At 37.8% G+C, this 20,425-nt stretch overlaps 1 protein-coding gene across 1 annotated transcript in view; it reads right to left on the bottom strand.

Moving 5' to 3' along the window:
- Positions 1 to 10,590, bottom strand: part of GPR149 (G protein-coupled receptor 149) — an 85,822-nt gene extending 75,232 nt beyond the window's left edge. Inside the window, exons 1-3 of the mRNA XM_024131802.2 lie at positions 9,571 to 10,590; positions 8,418 to 8,610; positions 2,849 to 3,306 (exon numbers count right to left, since the gene is read on the bottom strand). Coding sequence (XP_023987570.1) covers positions 2,849 to 3,306; positions 8,418 to 8,610; positions 9,571 to 10,590 — 1,671 coding nt within the window. The remainder of the gene's footprint in view (positions 1 to 2,848; positions 3,307 to 8,417; positions 8,611 to 9,570) is intronic.
- Positions 10,591 to 20,425: the final 9,835 nt, after the last annotated feature.

Below are 20,425 nucleotides of genomic sequence, written 5' to 3'. Positions count from 1 at the left end.
ACACCATGAGCAAGTGGGGTTTATCCCAGGAATGCAAGGATTCTTCAGTATATGCAAATCAATCAATATGATAAACCACATTAACAAATTGAAGGAGAAAATCCATATGATCATCTCAGTAGATGCAGAGAAAGCTTTTGAGAAAATTCAACACCAATTTATGATAAAAAACCTCCAGAAAGTAGGCACAGAGTGAACTTACCTCAATATAATAAAGGCCATAAATGACAAACCAACAGCCAACATCATTCTCAATGGTGAAAAACTGAAACCATTTCCACTATGATCAGAAACAAGACAAGGTTGCCCACCCTCACCACTATTATTCAACATAATTTTGGAAGTTTCAGCCACAGCAATAAGAGAAGAAAAAGAAATAAAAGGAGTCCAAATCAGAAAAGAAGAAGTAAAATTGTCACCGTTTGCAGATGACATGATACTATACATAGAGAATCCTAAAGATGCTACCAGAAAACTACTAGAGCTAATCAATGAATTTGGTAAAGTATCAGGATACAAAATTAATGCACAGAAATCTCTTCCATTCCTATACACAGATATACCACGTTCTTGGATTGGAAGAATCAACATTGTGAAAATGACCATACCACCCAAAGCAATCTACAGATTCAATGCAATCCCTGTCAAACTACCAATGGCATTTTTCACAGGACTAGAACAAAAAATTTCACAATTTGTATAGAAACACAAAATATCCCGAAAAGCCAAAGCGATCTTGAGAAAGAAAAACGGAGCTGGAGGAATCAGGCTCCATGACTTCAGACTATACTACAAAGGTACAGTAATCAAGACAGGGTGTTACTGGCACAAAACCAGAAATATAGATCAATGGAACAGGACAGAAAGTCCAGAGGGAAACCCACGCACATATGGTCACCTTATCTTTGATAAAGGAGGCAAGAATATACAGTGGAGAAAAGACAGCCTCTTCAATAAGTGGTGCTGGGAAAACTGGACAGCTACATAACATATAAAAGAATGAAATTAGAACACTCCCTAACACCATACACAAAAATGAACTCAAAATGGATTAAAGACCTAAATGTAAGGCCAGACACTATTAAACTCTTGGAGGAAAACATAGGCAGAACACTCCTTGACATAAATCACAGCAAGATCCTTTTTGACCCACCTCGTAGAGAAACGGAAATAAACAAAAATAGACAAAGGGACCTAATGAAACTTAAAAGCTTTTGCACAGCAAAGGAAACCATAAACAAGGTGAAAAGACTACCCTCAGAATGGGAGAAATATTTGGAAATGAAGCTATTGACAAAGGATTAATCTCCAAAATATACAAGCAGCTCATGCAGCTCAATATCAAAAAAACAAACAACCCAATCCAAAAATGGGCAGAAGACCTAAACAGACATTTCTCCAAAGACGATATACAGATTGCCAACAGACACATGAAAGAATGCTCAACATCACTAATCATTAGAGAAATGCAAATCAAAATACAATGAGGTATCACCTCACACCAGTCAGAATGGCCATCATCAAATAATCTAGAAACAATAAATGCTGGAGAGTGTGTGGAGAAAAGGGAACCCTCTTGCAGTGTTGGTGGGAATGTAAACTGATACAGCCACTACGGAGAACAGTGTGGATATGCCTTAAAATCTATAAATAGAACTATCATACTATCCAGCAATCCCACTCCTGGTATATACCCTGAGAAAACCGTAATTCAAAAGGGTCATGTACCACAATGTTCATTGCAGCTCTATTTACAATAGCCAGGACATGGAAGCAACGTAAATGTCCATTGACAGATGAATGGATAAAGAAGATGTGGCACATATATACAATGGAATATTACTCAGCCATAAAAAGAAATGAAACTGAGTTATTTGTAGTGAGGTGGATGGATCTAGAGACTGTCATACAGAGTGAAGTAAGTCAGAAAGAGAAAAACAAATTCTGTATGCTAACACATCTAGATGGAATCTAAAAAAAAAAAATGGTTCTGAAGAACCTAGGGGCAGGACAGGAATCAAGACGCAGACATAGAGAATGGACTGCAGGACATGGGGAGGGGGAAGGGTAAGCTGGGATGAAGTGAGAGCGTGGCATGGACATATATACACTACCAAATGTAAAACAGATAGCTAGTGGGAAGCAGCTGCATAGCACAGGGAGATCAGCTCGGTGCTTTGTGTCCACCTAGCGGGGTGGGATTGGGAGGGTGGGAGGGAGATGCAAGAGGGAGGTGATATGGAGATGTATGTATATGTATAGCTAATTCACTTTGTTATACAACACAAACTAACACTCCATTGTAAAGCAATTATATTCTAATAAAGACGTTTAAAAAAAGAACCTGCTGTATAAAAAAATAAAGAAATAAAATTCAAAACAAAAAAAAGACTAATAGGCAAGCTATGTGAACAGTAGAGTTGCAAGAGGACTACCTGTTCACCGGTAGTTGTATAAACATTTGCCCCAAAACCTGTTTTGGACACTTGTGTAAACTTTTCAGGTGAAGAAAAAATATAAAACCTACAAGTTTACTAGTTTGAAATAAGTTTTGAGAGTCTAGTCTGAATTTACACAGATTACTTGAGGTTAAAATAGAGGCTCATCTCAAAGATCCTGTTTAGCTCTGCCAATTCCAAAATATATAGAATTTGACTGAAAGTGTAGAACTAATTTAAAAAGTTTTAAAAGACACTTTGAAGTAAAATTTAGTATTATGGAAATTAATTGAGTTAAGTGAAGATAACCTTGGAGTTGGATGAATGAAATAAGTAACGGAAAATTTTTTTGCATGCTGTCATATTTGGTCTCACTTTTAATTTAAGAGGAATAACAACCTTTACTGTACCTGACGAGGGGTTCTTTCTGATTTACTCCTACACCATTCCCAGTCTGAAAGGTCTGGTTTCTGACTCTCCTCATGAGAAAGTCTTCTTTCTGGCCCTTCCAAAAGGGTGGTTTCGTCATATTTAATATCACCTTCTGTTTTTTCAGAGAGCAGTGGATCAACACCCGTTTCACTGTGGGAATCCTGTTTAGCATCTATAATATCAGTGTTTGTGCATTTGTTGATGCCTTTTAGTGTGGAGCTGTCCAGAGAGGGTGTGGTGCTGATTTCCACCTTTATGGCATTGAATGTATTATGAGAGTCTCTCTGAGAGTCTTTTGTAGTTTTGCACTCATAGTTCATGAGATTGTGATAGGATATTGAATTTTCATCATCATCATCGTAATCTTCATGTGCTATTTTATAAATTCCATAACTTCGTTGAAATGATAGATTGAATTCAAAGCATCTCCTCTTGGCTATGTAAAACAAAAACAAAATTCCATGATTAGGAAGATAGATATAAACAGCGCTTGGATATACAAAATGAATAAAAATAGGAAAGTGAATTCAACCTGATTAGTTGAATTATCTTCGTTTACTTTTTGTCAATTATGCAAAGCAACTGTGCCTCACAAATTCAACCGTCTTATCACTCTGGGCCTAACTGTTCTCACTTACACAATGGAAGGCTTGAAATACATACAACCCCAGAAAACTGAAGTCTTTAAAGAAATTTTATGTAAAAAATTTATCCATAAATTAGAATAGTCTCATATCCACTCACTTTTAGTTTTAGCTCTATCAGTCTACCAATTATCTCTACATTTCTTTATTTTGGGATAAAATACATTGTTTATAAATTTTATTTTGCTACAACTTAATTATTAAAAAGCTCTTAATATTACTTGAGCTATTCTGCTGGCAATACCAACAACAGATATAACTGCTTTAAATATTTTGATGTATATCATTCCTGACATTTATATGTTTATAAATGCATACAGTAGAAATTAGATAATGCTACAATACAGTTTTTAAACTTTTAAAAATAATATGTACATTTCTGAATAAATTTGAACTGAATTGTAAAGAAGAGTATATAGACATATTTCTGTGAGCTGAAGCACTTTACGACATGTCTATACCTGATTAACTACAAGATGAGTTTAGTAGGAACACATAAAACTTTCCACGGTTTAAATCAGGTGAAATATGATGGTATCTTACATATAGCACTACTATTTGGTGAATACTGTATAAAGTCTTAGTAGAATAACACATGAGAATGTGACAGAAGTGATACAATTGTTGTATGTGAACGTCATTAAATACTAGATAATTTTTGTGTATTAAGAATGAAGCTATATCAAGGTGGTAGACAAAATGCAATGAAATGTTTTGATTTTCATCTTTCAAACATGGCTCATTTCAAAACTTTTTTCTACTTGGATAGTTCTGTGTTTTATAGCACACATTTAGCTATCCTTGGTGGAAGAATTTATTAAAAACTATAAAATTTCTATGAGAACAACAGGTAAAATTTGATTCATTTTACATTACAACCTCATGTCATTCATATGCTGATTCTATTACTGAAATTGTCTCAGAACTGAAGATTTACAGACCAATTCTGCTGACTGAAAGAGAATTTATAGGTATCATTCATTATTTGAGCCAAAACATTCATTGAGCCAGGATACAAACAAAAATTTCTATTCAAAGAAAATGGAAAAGTAGAAACAGATGTTAACATTATACACTATTTCATTTATAGTACTACTTAACTTTTTCTAGTAATATAGTCCAGTAAAATTAAATTAGAATTTTTAATTTACTTTAATAGTGTGAAAGCTGAAGGAAATAAAAGGACATTTTAGTTATTGTTGGGTTTCCTTTTTCTCTAAAAAAAGTTGTAAAGTGACAAGTGGTCAATTCAAGGATATTAAGCAAAGAAAAACTGTCATAAAATCCCAATTTTATCCTGTAAATGGATATCTGTGGCTATATATTTTATTAGCTGTGTATTATAACTATGAAATATATAAAGCAAAAGTGAGTAAGGTTTTTAAAGAGCTGTGCAGAATGTGTCGATGGAGAATCTACTTCCACATCACTGGGTGCAAGAAGCAGTCTGAGGTAGGCTATGAGAAGGAAGTGTGATTGAGAAAGATCCAGTGGGGAACTAGAGCTTTCCAGGGACAGTTATGCACATAGGTCATGACATTTAACAAAACAACAACCCTACATAATAAAAGGCATATTGGTTCTATTTTGCATTTGAGAAAACTGAGGCTGACAGAAGAAACCTACCTAAGATTACTTACCTGGTAAAGAGATTTTAATTTAAAGCTGACTCCAGAAATGGAGTCATTAACCTCTATGTGAAATTGCTTTACTGCTAATCAGATCCATGAGAGAAATATGTTAATGGAAGCAGAATGTCCCTGATGTACTATCTTTAAGGGAAGTACATTAATTATGAAATGTAACCAATAGAAACATTTCTTGTTATTGACTTTTCCTTAACACTAGAGGTAAATTCTGACTAGCCAATGAAGGTAATAGGTTATAACAACATAACAGAGTTGACAGTATTTGACTAGTAACTGACAAGAAACTTAAAGACCATCAGAATAGAGTCAGGGTCTTTTGAAGTCTATAGTACACTTAGGAAAAATAAGTATAATGTTACATTTGCTCTGAAAAGCAAAACCCTGGATAAGGCATGAAATAGCTCTAGTCTTCTGCTTTTAATCACATCTTACTAATGACAATTTTAGACATAAGTAATTATATCCGCTTATAAATATACATAATTATTCAGAGTAACATGTCACCAGATACTTTAACTTTGTCAAAAAACAGAAGCTGAAAATCTGATTTTTATAGAAAATATTTTATTTTAACTGTTCAATTTAAAAAAGAACGCATCATGTCATGCAAACCAAATGGGTCTGAAAGCCATATCCAATCCATATGTCTACCACCTGAGACCTCTGTGTTAAAACCATCTTTTTTTAAACCACTTTTGTTTTGAGACACTAGTAATACAGATTATTGTTGAAAACAGGAGAGAACTATTATTTCTGGAAATTATTTTCCATTACTGACATTCATTTTCTGGCTGCATGTCTCTCAGTAGCCATACAGTGAAGCTGAGATGTAGAATTATGCTTACATCACCAAAATGAACCTATGGTAAATATGAGTTAGGAAAAAATATTTTCCTTTTCTTGCTTCTGGAGTTCCCAGCAAAAGAATGTAAAAGGAGGATATTAATTTGTTAAGGAGAAAAAGCTTAAATGTGAAACTGGAGCCATCAAAGTACTATAACTACATAGAATCAAAGTACTATAACTGATCAAGCACCTGCCCACCTGAGGATGAACCATCTTTGGAGTTTCAAAATTCTGTTTTTGTGTCATCCTAGCAATAGGAACATTTATGGTGGGTCCTCAGACAAGGAAAGTACATCATTCTTAGTCTTATAATTTTCCTGTGGCAGAGCCTAGGATCAAGTGAGAGAGTGGCATGGACATATATACACTACCAAATGTAAAACAGATAGTTAGTGGGAAGCAGCCGCATAGCACAGGGAGATCAGCTCAGTGCTTTGTGACCAACTAGAGGGGTGGGATAGGGAGGGTGGGAGGGAGGGAGATGCAGGAGGGAAGAGATATGGGGACATATGTATATGTATAACTGATTCACTTTGTTATAAAGCAGAAACTAACACACCATTGTAAAGCAATTATACTCCAATAAGGATGTTAGAAGAAAAAAAAAAAAGAGAGAATGGAGCCATTTTAAACTAATGTTTCTCACAACATTTTATTTTCGAAGCCATGCCTCTCTAAGCTCACATTTCGACACCTTCCCTGAAATTTTAAAATAAATACAAATAAGGGCAATGATAATTTTAGAGGGAAAATATTATTTTGATCTTGAAAGGCATGGTTCTAATTTCAAACATGAGATATTAGCATGATTATTGATTCTGCTAGCCTGCTGTAGTTTCTTCTGTTTTGTGCAGTATAAGATCAAGTGCTTCCTAGACCATTTATAGTGATAGATCTGTTGCATTGCTTTTTCAGCTCTGATAGAGGTGCCCTTTAGTTCTTAAAAATGACTGCCCTAAACTCTTCTTGTCTCTCTCACAATTTTAAATACTATAAGATGGGGTTAGTTCATTAATTTAGTGACAAAATATTAATGTTTGATAGACTGGTAGAACTTTCAGGCTTGTAAGTGATTTTTATATGTTCTATGTTCTTCTATGTGGTTCAAAAAGATTTATTATTAATTTTCTGTGTCACTGTTGCTCTGGATATTAATATCCAAAAGCACATACTTATTACAAGTTCCATGGTTATTTTATTTCAAGGGCATAGATGAATTTGGCATCCATTAACAATAAAACTTCATGGCATCCTTAACACTAAAAAATATCTTCTGGTCATTTGAAAATTATCTAGACATTAAATGTCATGAATACATGGAAAATGACCAGTTCATGACTATTTAATATTTATAAAATAAACCTGTTGAAGAAGTGACTGCAGAATATTCTTTAACAGTCTCCAGTTTTCATAGCCCTAAAATAGTCTAAAATGGACTGTTTTTATTTACTCTTTCTTCTCTGTTAAAGAATAATATACTTGCTTATTCTGAGCAAAGGACAATTAATGGAACAGTTAATTCAGCATACACTAATGTAGTCTTGGATTTATTAAATGGTAGAACATCCTATCTTTTGTCTGGAATGACAAAAAATATCCTTTTCCTTCCTGGCAGAGTCAAAATATACAGGTCATTCTTCAACTTTTCCTGTCTCAGAATAGGAACAATTACACTCTAGTGAGTTTTATAATTGATCGCACTCCTGGTCTAGAGGTACTCTTTCGAACACAGTTTTTTGTTTTTTTTTTTTTAAGTAACTGGCATGGCTAGATTCATAGATGAACATACATTGACAAACTCTGCCATCTTTGTCCTTTTTTGAAATTATAGGTGTTTGTGGGGTTGTTTTGTGTTTCTATGTATGTTTTCTAAAAGCAGAGGCAAACACTTAAAATTTGTTTTGGAACTGTTTTTAGTCACTCCTATTGCTTACTCTGAAAACTTTCCAAAACCCTGGAAGAATATAAGCAGCAAACTTAAGAAAATGCTTTTCTTTACTGTTCCACTCAACAATAATGAACTTTAATATAATGAGTTTTTAACTTTTCAAAGATGCAGACTTCTCATACGTAGACTTGGGAGGGGGAGTTATTTTCTACTCTAGGCTAAGAGCTATGGTGGATGTAACACCTAAAGGCCTTTGCTGACTTCATGCTGTGTTGAATGAATTCTCTCTTTTTCTTACCTAAAATAATTATTCAATGTACAAGCAGTTCGCAGAGTTGTTTTAAACTTACTCCAATACTGTGCTAATAATTGTTTCACATTATAATTTCTTCCCTTTATTTACCACTTCATTTGTCCTTGGACTCTTCATCCCCTACTAAGGCAACTCTCTCAATAGACCACCTTTCTGTATTTGACCATATGCACATTGTTCCCAACCTCTGCACTGTTCAGGACTTACGTTTTTTCCCATCAGACGTCACTGCATATGTGTTCTGCTTGCAGTTGATGATGCAGCCACAGGGCAAGTGTGTCCAGTGTTTGGACAAGACAAACACTGGAGTTACAGTGGTGGCCAGGAGGGTTAGCAGAAAGCTGAGCGTCTCAAAGGGAAGGCTCTGAAACCCCACGACGTGCTGGACCACCATGTGGATCTGCAAAAGCAGAGAGCTTCAGACCTATCCTAGGATAACATCTTCCATTTTGCCAAGCCTTTCCCTCAAGCATGCTGCCCCAGCTCCCTTCTCCAGGACCCTTTCCTGTCTGAGAGCCAGAAGCTCTACTCCTGGGCCGGTATCCTCAGTTTTGGTGATGAACTCCTGGGATTCCTTGGGAGGAGGCCCGCTGCTCCAGGCTGCACAGGCTTTGAGGGTTTCCGCTCTTGACAGCCTGGTCTGTGCTAGCTGCCAGCTCAAGTTTCCACCAGGGAAGCACAGTCACAATACAGAAAATGCTATCCCAGAAAACAGGCAAGCATGTGTGAAACCTGTACCTGGTACTCCAGGCGTCCTTTGTCACGTCCCTGGCCCCTCACCTCTGCCAGGTTATGCTTGTCACACTAGGGCACCACCTGCCTCCTCTCAGCTGGGCTCTCTCCTGGAGGCTTGAACAAAAGCCTGTTTTGTCTACTTTCTGCTGTCTCTACTTCTGATCACGCCTCTCCTGTCTCCCTGCAGGGGATGGGCGGCGTCCTTACTAGGGAGGAATGGAGCAGAGAGAAGGGCATGACAGAAGATCGGGGGCAAAACCCCTCTTTACTACCTCCCTTCCCTTCTGAACACTCCCAGATATCGCTACGAGAGAAAAGGACACCCTGGACCACGTGAGATCTCAGAAAACTAAGTCTCCCGCGCCTCAAAGCGCTCCCCATTCTCCTCCCCAGTTCTGAACCGAGAAGCACTTAGCAGCAAAGGCTTCGCGGCTGCGAGTCCTACCCGTGAACTGCCTTCCTCCAAGCGCTTCTCTAAAACCAAGCGAGATACATTCGTAAGCGGACTTAATGCACGTCTCTGGGCGACCCTCCAAACCGGGGACGCTGGTCTCAACACGCACTCATACTGCCTGGCACACCCCCCTCCCCCCACCCCGCGCACTGTAAGCAACCGCACTTTTACCATCATGGGCAGCCAGAGGGTGACTTTTGTCATCGCTAAGATCAAGGAGAAGCGCTTCTGCGCTACGCTCACGGTGAAGCTCCTGGTGCCACAGAGACCAGTCCCCCGGTCCTCACGCCTGCAGGCTCCAGCCACTGCGGTAGCACCGCGCCCCGGCCCCTGCCCCAGCCCTGCCCTCGCGGGCAGACCCGCTCCAAGCACGGTGTCCGAGCTCGGGGCGCATCGTCCAGAGCACCGCAGGGCCGGGCCCGGAGCATCCGCTGGGGACAGGGAAAGCACTCTCCCCCCCGTTGAAGGGGTCCCTGGGGTGGAAGCTCCGCGGGCAATTTCCTGGTAGTTGGCGTGGAGTCTTGGCGGCTCCTCCGAACACAGCAACTGGTGAGTGAGGGGGACCGAGAGGCCGGCGAGGAGTCCGAAGGCCGAAGTGTACACAGCGAAAAGCAGAAGCACGTAGGAGCTGGAGCAGTCGGCCAGGCAGCCCCAAGGCGTGCGTACAAAGGCGCCCCAGCCGCACAGAGGCAGCGCGGAGAGCAGCAGACTGGCCGCCCACACCGTCAGCGCCACGCCGAGCACCTGGCCCGATCTTCTGGGGGCTGCCTGGCTCCCCACAGCCCTGTGCATCGTGTAAAAGTTGTAGGACACTAAGAGCGTCGCCTTCAAGTTGCTCGAGAGGCCCTGGCATAAATATAGTAAGGCAGAGGTGGTGCACAGAGACTGGAAGTAGTCAGAGACCTCATTTGGCCACTGCAAAAACATGAAGATGGTCACCGACAAGACGCTCATGAGATCATCCCCAGACCAGGAAGCCACAAGCATGGACACAACAGTTCTGTTCCGCGTTTTCATTAGGGAAACTAGTGAATAAATGCTGCCTGCCAGGGCTGCGAGAGTCATTAAGCATGTCAGGCAAAAAAGATAGATATTCACGGTTCCTGGCGGATTTAAAAGATCTGTCGAATTATGATTTTCTTTCCACAGGCTAGAGTCATTTGTTGATAAGTTACTGAAAAATACAGACATTATCCTTGGTCAATATTTAATTTCTTTTTCAATGAGTCTATAAATATTCTCAAAATTAAGCATGGCTGTTAGTTGCAAATCAGATCTCATTATCTCCTACCAAGTTTCCCTCAAGATATTCACCAGTCAGTCCCGGCAGGAAATGGTCAGACAAGTCTCCTTTAGATCTGACTCAACCCATACTTTAAAATTGGGTTCCACTTAAAGCAGCAGTAAGGAACTTTTCAACATTTCAATTAAAAACAGACAAACCAAAAACTCCCTCCTGAAACCAGCAAGTTTCAGGCATGAAAGCAAAAGCTCCTCAAGTAGATTGAAAAACAATGATGTGTGGGTCCTTTCGGGTCCTTCTTATGGAGCAAAGCAGCTTTGGCTTGAGGTAATCAAACTCTATTCAGTTTTTAAGAGCAGTAAAATGATGCATTTGGTTCCAGAGCTGGATTCAAAGGCAGAGAGATTATCAAGTAGTTTTCAGCTTTGCCGGTTCAGAGACAGAGAGACAGAGAGAAAATGAGAGAGTGAGTCACTGAGCACAGCTCCCCAGCGGAACCGCTGTGTTCTTCAATCAGCCTGTGATCCTCAGAGCTGCAGGAAGGAGGAGTCAGCTCCAAGCTGGAGAGAAGCAGGAACAAAAGAGAGGGGAGTTCAGTGTGTGAGCGAAATGATGTACATCTCCTCAGCCTGCCTTATTCGGAGCAAGAGACAATGTTTTTGCTAAGCCTTCCCCTTCGGTTTTGACATATAAAACTAACCCAAATACTTGCTCAGGCTTGATGTGAATGACAAATAACTGCTTTGACAGGTCCAAGCTACTCTACTAAGGGGCTGCTTTTACTCTTATCTAGACCTCTCTGTTCCATAATCCACTAGAGGAAGAATATCATCAATGCCATTTTTAAGAACCTAGGAGGTACCAGCTTTGTTTGTTTTTAAAATATGTATTGTACTTACTAATAAGAATGTCATGATGGTCCTCACTACACTAAACAAGATTTTGCAGAATCTTTGGGTGGAGCCATTCTAACTTTAGCCATGTAACTATTTTATAGTCAATGTCATAAAGTAAGCAAGCTTCCATTTGAATAAATAATATTTCTAGTTGTTAAAGTCAGATGGCATTATATAGGGAGTAAAAAGGAAGTTATCTCACAAAAACATTTTTAACCACAGTATTGGGGTGTTTTGTACAACAACTGAGTCTCTGAACTCATTTTTTAAATTAATTAATTAATTAATTAACATCTTTATTGGAGTATAATTGCTTTACAATGGTGTGTTAGTTTCTGCTGTATAACAAAGTGAATCAGCTATACATATACATATATCCCCATATCTCCTTCCTCTTGCGTCTCCCTCCCACGTCACTGGTTTTGCAAGATGAGTGGTTTAGCAAAGAAGTAACAAGACAGCAATAGTTCTGGTCCAGCATTTCCCAGGATGCTTTGGGGTAATATTCCTCCTCAGCTCAGCCTCATGACCTGAGGGCTGTCTTTCCACACACAGTGCTGGAGTCTGAAGGAAAGCAGGGAAAGGGAAAGGAGAACATTCATTTGGTAATGGTCTAAGTACATGGAAGTGGCAATAGAACTCTGAACATTCCTTTCATTTTAGAGGTAACTGAAGCTACATTTTGAACCTGAATCTGTTCAAGGGAAAAGTGATTGTATTAGTCATTGCCAGCCATAACCTTCAATAAACAGTGGGCCCTTCACTTATCTTGACATATTGTTTGATTTCCCCTCCACTCAGCCACCTGTGACAGCTAGCTCAGCGCTCTGGCTCTTCCTACTGATAGTAAAAGACCTTGCAGCGTAGTGTGATTAAGAAGGCTCTGGGTTACCTTTCCATATGGTATTTAATCCTGGAGTTTTAGTGGGGTTGGACAATACGTGTCACATTGTTCAAATGCAATGAGTGGAAATAAATAATGGCTGTCCCAATACCACTTGAGTCCTGGGGACATTCCTTCTGTCATTACCATCATCTCTGGGTTTTCTATTAAATATAATTTTTGAAAAGGGACAGGACACCTAACCACCATGCTGCCCTTGTCTCTACGATATGACAGAAGGGGAAAGACTGTTAGTACATTTCCAAAGGTTGGTGGTGGAATTGCAGCCAGCAGGGAGCTAGGAGAGAAATCTGAATTTGATTCCAAACTGTGCTACTGCTGTCTGTGTAAACTTGGGCAAAAATTCTTACACTTTCTCTGGGTATCTGTTTCCACATCTGTAAAATAAGGGGACTTGACTGGATTATTTTTAGGTCCTTTCAAGTTCTAAAATTGAATGATATAATTTTTAAATAGTTCAGGTTAACTTTATCTGAATTTTCTTTTCTGCCTACTTCACAATAATCAATATTGAACTGATGCTTGGGTTCTCCCTGCTTTCTCTTTCCCTGCTGTGATGACATGGAGGCCCTTGTCAAGATGAAGAAGGTATAAGATTCAAGCAGCCTGGAACGCTAGGCCAACTGAAGGATCATGGCTGCCCTGGAGGGCTGTGAGAACCTATAGTAAGTTTTGTATGAGTAAGAAGTAAAGTTTGTTGTGTAAGTCACTGTGTTTTGGGGGTTGATTGTTATTGGATGGTAACTTAGCTCATCCTAATATGTTTAGGTATAGAGTTGCCCCAACAGTTAGTAGAGCCAGTTTTAAAAACTGTAGCCTGGCTTTGCATTCTTAATCACAACACACACACATTTTCTAATTACCCCCTCTTAGCACCTCATGACTGGGAACACTTCCAACGAATGCTGACAATTATAAAGTTTTGTTTCTGTTTTTCTTTCTCAGAAAGCATGTTTGAAATATCTCATTTTTCAAAGTTGTAGTTTATAAACAACCTTTTACTAAGCTTTATGTTTTATAATATATATGCACATACATTGTGTATATATATAATACATATGTATACTATACATGAGTTTTTTGAAAGTTGTAAGCCTTCCCCTTAGCCATAATCTCATTTTCTTTGCAATATCCTCCTGAGCTTAAAAAAAAAAAAAAAAAAAAAAAAAAAAAAAAAAAAGAATTACTCTAAATACCTTTCAAATAACCAGGATAACATTTAGGAGTCTGGGGAGAAAGATTTCTAAGAAGCCCCTTTGTGCCTTAAATTTACTCAGTTCTTGTGAATGAGCCTTGCTCCTCTGTCTCATTTATGATAAATCTTTATATCAATTATTGAAAATCCTGTCTTCAAATTACTTAATAATGCAAATTTAAATTGATTTAAATTGACATTATGATTATACCCGAACAGCTTAAGTGAAGATGTTATTTATTGTCCCACTGCTGCTTTGGTTACTTTGAAAAATATAGCATTAGAGACTATAAAACAACCTAGAGAGAATTTCATAGAAAAAATTTTGTTAGACTTTTAGTTTATGAAGTCCTTGATGTAACTGTACCTTTGCAAAGTACTGCAGGCAACTCATTTTTCTAAAAATCTACATTATATCTGAAAATCCTCAAAAAGTCGGAAACAGCATAAAAAATTCTGGCTGAATATGGTTAAATAACATCCTCAGCAATGCGGAGCTTTGGTAATAAAAAAGTAACCACAGAATCAGATGGAAATATTTAGTCTTGTATTATGAAAATTTAAAAAAAAGCATCACAGATAAACTTAATCATGAAGACATAACATTTCTTTGTTTCTAAAAATATAGGATGTAACCAAAACATTTTAAAGGACTGGCCCAGGTTAAGACTCTTACTAACTTATCATCAAAGCTCAAGCAAAAGATATCATAAATTATCCAATACATATGCATACATATACATAATATATAAAGTCTAGAATTTATGAATATAAATATATAATACACATATAAATTTATAACATATATGAATATATATGTTATATATATGTATGTTATATATATATTTTACATTTATATGTAAAACCCAGACTGTATTAAACATATGCATGTTCTGCTTTAGCTGATCGTTTCCGAAAAAAGTCACTAGCAATTTGGTGTCATAGGAGAGCCCCAGTGCTGTGATTTATTTCTTCTTTTTCAAAGTCTCATCAGAAATGTACAATATTTAAAACTGTCTAATAACTTTGAATAAGGACACAATTTAACTTGGCGCCAAGTCAGAGAGACTAACTTCATATATATATATGAATGTGTATATATGTTAATGTAGAACAGTTACAGAGAGAAATAGGTTTACTGTTAATGGTCACTCTTTTTATTCATTCTGGGCAAAGATCTTGACCATGGTAGTTCTGAAGGTCCACCTAGTCATAAAATAATGATTATATCTGGAGGAGAGTTTTAATATAGAGCTGTGTGAAGCATTGAGTGGATTGAGAATGACTGAATCCACTCCACAGAATAAAAATATAAATAATATATAGTCATTCTAACCATAATTATACAGTGTAAACGTTCATTCATTCATTCATTCAACATTTGAGTGTCTAAAGTTCAGACAATGTGCATTAATGGTAAACAGAACATTAGAGTTCCTGCCCTTTTGAAGCACATGGTCTAGTTATTTTTCATACTATCTTCTTCCCTAAATTCCTTTCTGAAAATAATCTCTCAGCCCAAGGGAGTCCACACAATAAATATTTAATTCTTAGGATGAGAATGTCCTTATGCACAACAAATTGACCAAGTCTTAAATTAGTAATGAAGTAATACAGGAGGGCCCCTGTACCTTATTTTTTGGGCTACAAGGTTTCAAAGAAATTATTTCAACATCTCAGTATCTTGAGGATAGAATAAATCCTCAGCTCAGTACTATGACTATAAACGATATACGAAGCAGTTCTGATATTATGTTTTAGTTTCTTTTCACTAGGGAGCTGGTGAAATCTCTTAAGTAGCTATGAGAGTCGTTCTTGGTTCTGGCCTGGTCCAGATTTCTCTTCATCCTGCATGGCCCATGTTATGCTGATCCTTAATTTTTAAGTGACCATCCCCGCCCAGCCCGACCACCACCTCCACGTTGTTCGCGACCCATACCAGTGTGTGCTGGGACCTTGCTGCCTTTTAAATAAAGCCTTCCTTAGTATTTCAGAAACTTCTCAGTCTCTACATCTCTAAAAGCTCAAGGTTCACTTAAGTTCCCAAACTTCATCAACCATGTTCTCAAAGATGATTGCTCTTTCCAGTCCTTTGCAAAATGAACGCCACTCATTGCTGTAGGAGTGGCCTCTCTTTCAGTGCTATGGCTTTGCTTTCTGATCTGAGCACTCTGTCCTGTAGGAGTATCATTGTCTTGCCTTGAGGTGATATCTGGGGCATAGTAATGGGAAACATGTTTTCTCTCATGTCTTTTGGCAGGAAGAGTAATTTCCTTATTAAGGTCCCAGTTTACTTCACTAAGTAAAAAACAATGACTTTGAAAGATTTCTTGTTCTATTTTAGGGGCTGGCAAACTATGGTTTGTTTTTGTAAATAAAGTTTTATTGGAACATAGCCACACCCATTTGTTTAAGTCTTTTTGTGGTTGCTTTCAAGCTACAACAGAGTTGAACCCTGAGTAGTTGTGACAGAGACTGTGCCAAAAATATTTACTATCTGGCACTTTACAGAAAAAAATATGTTGATTCTTGGTTTATCCAAAACAGGAAAATTTCAGTGCAAAGTAACTCCAATTGATAGAATGTTTGGGTCATTTGTGAGCTTTAGACAAACCCACATCTTGTGTGTTCTAACATATATAATAATATATACTATATTATATAATAAATTATATATTATATTTATATATAAATTATATAATTAATGTCAATAACAAAAATAATAGCAACAGCTAACACAATTTTAGTCCTTACAATGTGCTGGACATTCTTCTAATAAAGTTAACTACATGTATTAACTAATTAACTAATACTCACAATACTAAGATGTATTAGTTTTAGTCGCACTTTCCAAACAAAGGAACTGAGGCACAGAGAGTAAATAACCTACCTGAAATTACACTGGCTGTAAACGAAGACGTTAGGTTTTATTCAGGTTATTCAGAGACACACCCCTCGCTTATAGAGGCAAAATTGTGTGTGGTTTATTTTTCTTTCCTATTCTCTAGATTTCTTGCCTTTGCAAACGTTCTGTGAGCTTTAATAAATCAGAGGGATTGCTGAGGAAGACAACTTCCTGAGGCAATACAAATTTCTAAGGTCCTAACTCAGTAATAGAATGATACAGATGGCTGCCTGTTCTTTCTTTTCATTTAGTATCACTGAGCTCCAAGGGTTTTAAAGAAATTATCTCAGTAGTTCTTACTTCCCTAAGAAGTGAAGTTTTTTCCAAACTCTACAGCCGAGAAGTTAGAGCATACAAGCAAATCACTTGTTGAAGATGATGCTGTAATTCAGTGACTGAGGTGGAAATTAAATTTACCTTCCTCCTTTTTCTCATCTGTGTCTACTCACAGGGGCAGCAGTGTCTCAGGGCTATGTAGTGAGAAATACCCCAGGTTTTGGGTGTATTTGAAATGAAAAGGTTATGTATTTATGAAGTTATTTTTAAAATCTCGCATGAAAGAGAGACATGGTAAGGGCTTAGAAATAGTAGTCCTGCAGAGGTGAAAAGTGATATTGATCCTCTGGTCACTGTGGTAGAGCAGCCGGACTCGACAACCAGAATCATTGCTATGTCTCAACAGGCTTGCTTTGAATCCTTCAGCAAGCCACTTCATCTCACCTATGGCTTTGTTCCTCCAGCTTCATAGACAGGAAAATAACACCTGTCCTGAAGAATTTGAAAAGCTCAGATGAAAAGCATCATAAAAGGTTAGAATAAATAATGATGAGTTTCTAGTATACGTATCTCTGAAACTGGCAGTTAGTTTCCTTTGAAGTGAAAGACTACACTAGCACCAGCTCAGGGTTCTCTGGTAGATGACAATAAAGGGGCAGCAGTTGTGATGGAGCATTTATCTCCTTCCTTTCCTTCCATGTCTGATGCATATCAGAACCATAAAGTCACCAAGCAATCGTGCTATTTCTAAATTTGATGCTCAAATTAATAAAATGTGCAATGAAGAGAGGATAGAGAAAAGGAGGGATGGCAGGGATAGGGGGCAGAGAGAGAGAGAGAGAATGAGAATGAATGCATATATAGTAGATTGGAGGTATCATACCTACATTTTTTTTATGGATGAAATCGTTCTGGAAATCACTTCATACCAGCACTTCTTTATTATTTATATAGATGTTTTATATTTGGCTATATAAATGAACTATAATTTATTTAATTAGTTCCTTATGAAAGAATGTGTAAGGTTTTTTCCCTATTGTTTTGCTCTAAAAAAATAACGTTGAGTGAACATCATTGTATACGTATCAAGGCACCTTTTTGTAAGTATATACACAAGGTAAATTCTTAAAGTTGAAGTTGCTGGGCCAAAGTTGCTTTAATTTTGACCTATTTGTCTATGTGCCTACCAAAAATTTGCACCAATAATGGTAGCATAAACCCAAGTATATTAAGACTGCCTGCTTCTCCCACATTCTCACCAGTACTGAGCGTTATGAAAGCTTTAAATTTTTTTGCTCCATCTGCTAGGTTAAAAAAATATTGATTTATAAGTGTCTTTTGGTGTGAAGAAAATAAGAACTTCATATGTTCAGAGGAATTATTGATAAGGATGGAGGTGGGTTTTATTTGGGGAAATGCCAGAATGTGGTGGGTCTTTGGATTTAGCCATTTCCCAGAGCATAAAGGGTGGGAATCTCTCAACCATTACTGCTTTCTGGAAGCAAAGGGTTCAGATAAAGTTCAACATTGTCATTCTCCCATTTTGTTCAAAACAAATTTTGTCGCTGAACAACTTAGAGGTAATTGAAGACTTCATGAGTGGGGAGAAGCAGGGTCTAAGAAATAATCTCTCAAGGGTACTTGTTAATCTTTTTATGGCTTATATTTATTTATTTATTTATTTTTATTTATTATTTTTTTTGCGGTACGCGGGCCTCTCACTGCTGTGGTCTCTCCCGTTGTGGAGCACAGCCTCCGGACGCACAGGCTCAGTGGCCATGGCTCACGGGCCCAGCCGCTCCGTGGCATGTGGGCTCCTCCCGGACCGGGGCACGAACCCGTGTCCCCTGCATCGGCAGGCGGACTCTCAACCACTGCGCTACCAGGGAAGCCCTTTATGGCTTATTTTTAAAAGGAGTTTTTCTTTTAAGGCAAACTGATTGACAGTTTCCTTTGTGTCACACAAAATACTTCACATCAAAAGTGTAAAATAAATTACATCATTTAAAAATACTAGTATGGAATCACTTTTGCATTTAAAATTTTCCTGTTAAATATATTTTGGTACAAGGATTTAGAAAAGAATTTTGCTTGATTTTTATTTCCCAAGTACGTATCCAGCTGCTCCAACATAACTTTATATAGCCTATTTTTCCCAACTGATTTGCTATGACACCTTTAAGATACAGGTATAATCATTTCCTATATGAATTGTGTCTATTTCTGAATCTCTATTTTGTTATACAGATTATTTTCTGTTGATTCCTAACCCATAAAATAATATATATTTTTATAAATTCTATAACATGCATACAGAAAGGTGTGCAAATGATAAACACACAAATTAATAAATTTTTGCAAAGTGAGCTCACCTGTGTTACAGCACCTAGATGAGGAAATGCATGACCAGGATGTCAGAAGCCCCCAAGTGTCCCTTCCAGTTACCACTGAACCAGCATCCAACAACACACCCCAAGGGTAACTAGGGTCTGACTTCTAATTTATAATTGTAGACTAATTTTCCTCGGAAAGATAAAGTATGTGGTGCTGTGAGTCTAGCTTCCTTTGTTCAATGTCATGTTTGTGAGATTCATCCATGTTTTTTAATATAGTGGTTCTTTTTCTTTGGTATATAGAATTCCAGATTTATGAATAGCCTACAATTTAAGTGTCAATTCCATCATAGATGGACATTTGCGTTGTTGTCAGTTTGGGGCTATTACAAACAAACACTTGTAGATTTTACCCTACTTGCAAGCTTGTAAGTTAACTTGCTGCAGTTTCGTAGCAGAATAAGGGGATTCCTGGTTCAGAAGCAAAGGACTTTATTATTCACAACAATAGCAGTAGAATATCAGTATTTTCTTGTGCCAGGTTCCCAAGCCCAAATTCCCACAGGGTCACATGCAGACAGCCAGGTGACACCTGCACACACAATGGAGGTTGTGTCAGGAGAGAAACCCTGAACTAGCTTAGGAACACAAACAGTTTATCATGGGCAGTAAGTATGCCTGTCCTTCACTCTGGAGGGAGACACTATCCCTTTCTTCCAAGGCTGTAAGCAAGTCTGCCTTTTATTTTGGATACAGACATCACTAAAAAGAAAATATAAAAAGACAGTCAGTGTCTCTGCTTGCAAGACATACAGAGATGCAAGATATGCATGGATAATTATCTCCCAATAGAAACAGGACAAGTATGTCCAGGATTACCATTACTATTTAACATATTACTGGGGGTCCTAGCCAATGCTATGAGGAAAAAATACAAACAAGAGATTGGACTGGGTGGAAGTTCAGAAAGAAAATTATTATGTGCAGATGACATAATCATAAACCTAGGAAGCAAAAGAACTCACAGAAAAATGATTACAACTAAAAAGAGAATTCAATTGTTGGGCAAAGGATTAATTTTTAAAAATCAATAGGAGCAACAACCAACTAGAAAGTGTAATAAGCTGGAGAGGGTGTGGAGAAAAGGGCACCCTCTTGCACTGCTGGTGGGAATGTAAATTGATACAGCCACTATGGAGAACAGTATGGAGGTTCCTTAAAAAACTACAAATAGAACTACCATATGACCCAGCATGCCCACTACTGGGCATATA

The sequence above is a fragment of the Physeter macrocephalus genome, chromosome 1 (genome assembly GCF_002837175.3).
Source record: "Physeter macrocephalus isolate SW-GA chromosome 1, ASM283717v5, whole genome shotgun sequence".
NCBI lineage: Eukaryota > Metazoa > Chordata > Mammalia > Artiodactyla > Physeteridae > Physeter > Physeter macrocephalus.
The sequence above is the reverse complement of the archived record's forward strand: the minus strand, read 5'-3'. Positions and strand labels throughout refer to the sequence as shown.